General features: G+C 37.9%; 1 protein-coding gene across 1 annotated transcript; it reads right to left on the reverse strand.

Annotated features, from left to right (window-relative positions):
- Positions 1-290: 290 nt before the first annotated feature.
- LOC111786098 (ATP-dependent DNA helicase Q-like SIM) lies at positions 291-1626 on the reverse strand. Its single transcript, XM_023666444.1, has 5 exons — positions 1481-1626; positions 1203-1315; positions 1042-1117; positions 485-627; positions 291-300 (listed from the first exon to the last, which is right to left on the reverse strand). The coding sequence occupies exons 1-5, from the start codon at positions 1619-1621 to the stop codon at positions 291-293; spliced, it is 483 nt and encodes a 160-aa protein (XP_023522212.1). The 5' UTR covers positions 1622-1626.
- Between the last annotated feature and the right edge of the window lie 942 nt (positions 1627-2568).

Here is a 2568-nt window from a genome sequence, read left to right on the forward strand (position 1 = left end):
CTTTCGGGCTTCCCCTCAAGGTTTTTTAAAACACGTCTAATAGGGAGAGGTTTCCACACTCTTATAAAAGGTGTTTCGTTCTCCTCCCCAACTAATGTAGGATCTCACATCCAATTCCTGGATACGACAGAAGTACTCAAATCTGTTACCGCATATTGTACAGCTAGTAATACCTAGTCCTCCTTTCAAGGATTCAATCGTATAAACGTTTTTCCTTCCCAGGATGCTCAAGGACAATAGTTTCACTCTACAACTATACTATCCAGTGATTTTTCACTAGAATTTAAGAATTACTTTTGTCTATATACAGAAGATCACAACAAATAAAACTAATGATCAAGCAAGACACAGAGAGAAGAAGTGAGAATGAAACAGACATGGGATTGAATGACAACAATACAAATGCCATGAAAACTCAGAAAGAGGCAGAGATAGAAAGAGGAATGCCTAGAATTGGACTTAGAATTGCTCCAGGAATTCTTACCTGATAGGAACAGAGCATGCCTTCTCTGGTGTCATGAACAAAATATTATATTGACCATTCTCCGCCTTGGCTTGAACAGTGGAATCAGTCTGAGTACTGCCAAGGTACTCAGACATGATGCCTCTTTGTTTTAAAGCCATTACCTACAGAATCCATATTCTAAAATGGCTTAGGCAAAAATAATATGAGGTCCAAAACCCAATAGCAAAAAAGAGAAACAGAACAATGTTTTTTTAACGCCCGTGAGTGTTCAGATCAGTTTGTGTAAACCTTCACTATTTTCATTGTGAGATCCCACATCGATTAGAGTAGGGAACGAGTGCCAGCTAGGACGCTGGACCCCGAAAGGGGGTGGATTGTGAGATCCCACATCGGTTGGGGAGGAGAACAAAGCATCCTTTATAAGGGTGGAAACCTCTCCCTAGCAGACACGTTTTAAAAACCTTGAGGGGAAGCTCGAAAGGGAAAGCTCAAAGAGGACCATATCTACTAGTGGTGGGGCTTGGGCCGTTACACTCGTGCAAAGCCAAACAGTGATAATGACAACAATCAATTACCTGATCTTGCATTAGTGATATAAGAGGGCTAACAACTATGCCAGTCTTTCCAACAACCAAAGGCGGTACCTGATAACTTTGACAAGTAAACATGAAATCAATCAATAGCTAATAAACAAGAACAAGCAAACCCAAATGGTAGAAGAGACAGCTACAGATACCATAAGGACTTGCCACTTCCAGTAGCCATAACCACCAAGCAATCCTTCCCTTGAAGAATGTCCTGAATGACTTCTTTCTGATACGGCCTGAACGCCGAGAAACCAAATGAACTCTGCAACAGTACAGATAACAGCGATCAAACCACAACAAATGCAATACCCACAAATTTCTTTTACAATGATGTCCTTATTGTTCACTATTAAACAAACCGCAGTAATCGAAACAAGCATAACCCCATAACCAGAATCAAAAGAAGAAGAAGAAAAAACATTATTACCTTTAGAATAGCCTCCATTTTTTTGTCTCTGCTGCTCTCTTTTCCGGTGGTCGAGTTAGAAGAATACGAGTGAGCAGCTTTCTGCTCTTTCCGTTCAAGGGCGCCACAAAGATAACAGAAATGATTCTGGAATTTTGACATGGACATAAATTAATTATACATAATGATAATACCATCGTTTGTTGGTTCGATGGAACACCAAAGTTCCCGCCTTTTCGATGGAAACCATTTTGGGCCTTAACATACCATGGCCCCATTAATCCATTGTTGCGCCATCGGAGACTCGGAGTGGGCCTCGAAGCTCAGAGCTGGCCCCACTAGATAGAGAAAATACCCGAAAATGACTAAAAGGTTGCATTACGCTATCCATTAATTAGAAGATAAAGAAGAGTTTATAGTTTGAGTATATTCAAATGTTTGTTAGCTTGATTATCGTTGTGTCGAAGATCTTTACTCAATTTAGTACACTTTCGTATGAATGTTGTCGTAGTCGAGTGCATTTCTCATTTGATATATAACCAAGTTCTTGTACTCGCTAGAGTTGAGGAGGTAGTCTATGTCCCATGTCTAGTAGAACTCTCCCAAGCAGGTAAAGGAGATGTATTTTTTGTATTCTTGTGTTTAGGATGTAATCGTTGCAAGCGAGTCAATCATTCACGAGTTGTTCTTAATTACAATTGAGTAAAAAATTCATGTTACCCTTTTTAGTACCTTTTACATCTTAAGTATCATTGATGATCTGATAAATAATTTTTTTTATGATCCAACTATAAACTAAGTCTCTATCAAGCTGATGAAAGAGTTGGACCTTATTGTTCATGTCTTGAAATCAAACACTTAAGGTTATTCATATAATGAGAATAAGCGAATTTCATCTCATGACATTATGTTTTAAGCTCTCTATTTGTTCAAGTAAAAAAATGGCAAGAATACTGAATTGACTCCAAAAGTCATTATCATCGATGTAAATCAAATAACAAGCAGGAGTTCATAACTCACTTAATACTAAGACCGAGTCACATATAATCATTGCGTGAAATATTAATTTTCTCAATTAACAAATTTATATAAAAATATTAAATATTTTA

Source organism: Cucurbita pepo, unplaced genomic scaffold (assembly GCF_002806865.2).
Source record: "Cucurbita pepo subsp. pepo cultivar mu-cu-16 unplaced genomic scaffold, ASM280686v2 Cp4.1_scaffold001012, whole genome shotgun sequence".
Classification (NCBI taxonomy): Eukaryota; Viridiplantae; Streptophyta; class Magnoliopsida; order Cucurbitales; family Cucurbitaceae; genus Cucurbita; species Cucurbita pepo.

Coding starts and splice junctions, on each gene's coding strand:
- LOC111786098 (XM_023666444.1), bottom strand. CDS start 1,621: ATGTCAAAATTCCAGAATCATTTCTGTTATCTTTGTGGCGCCCTTGAA. Junction 1,316..1,480: donor AAATGGAGGCTATTCTAAAG/GTAATAATGTTT, acceptor GTACTGTTGCAG/AGTTCATTTGGTTTCTCGGC. Junction 628..1,041: donor TATCACTAATGCAAGATCAG/GTAATTGATTGT, acceptor TGGATTCTGTAG/GTAATGGCTTTAAAACAAAG.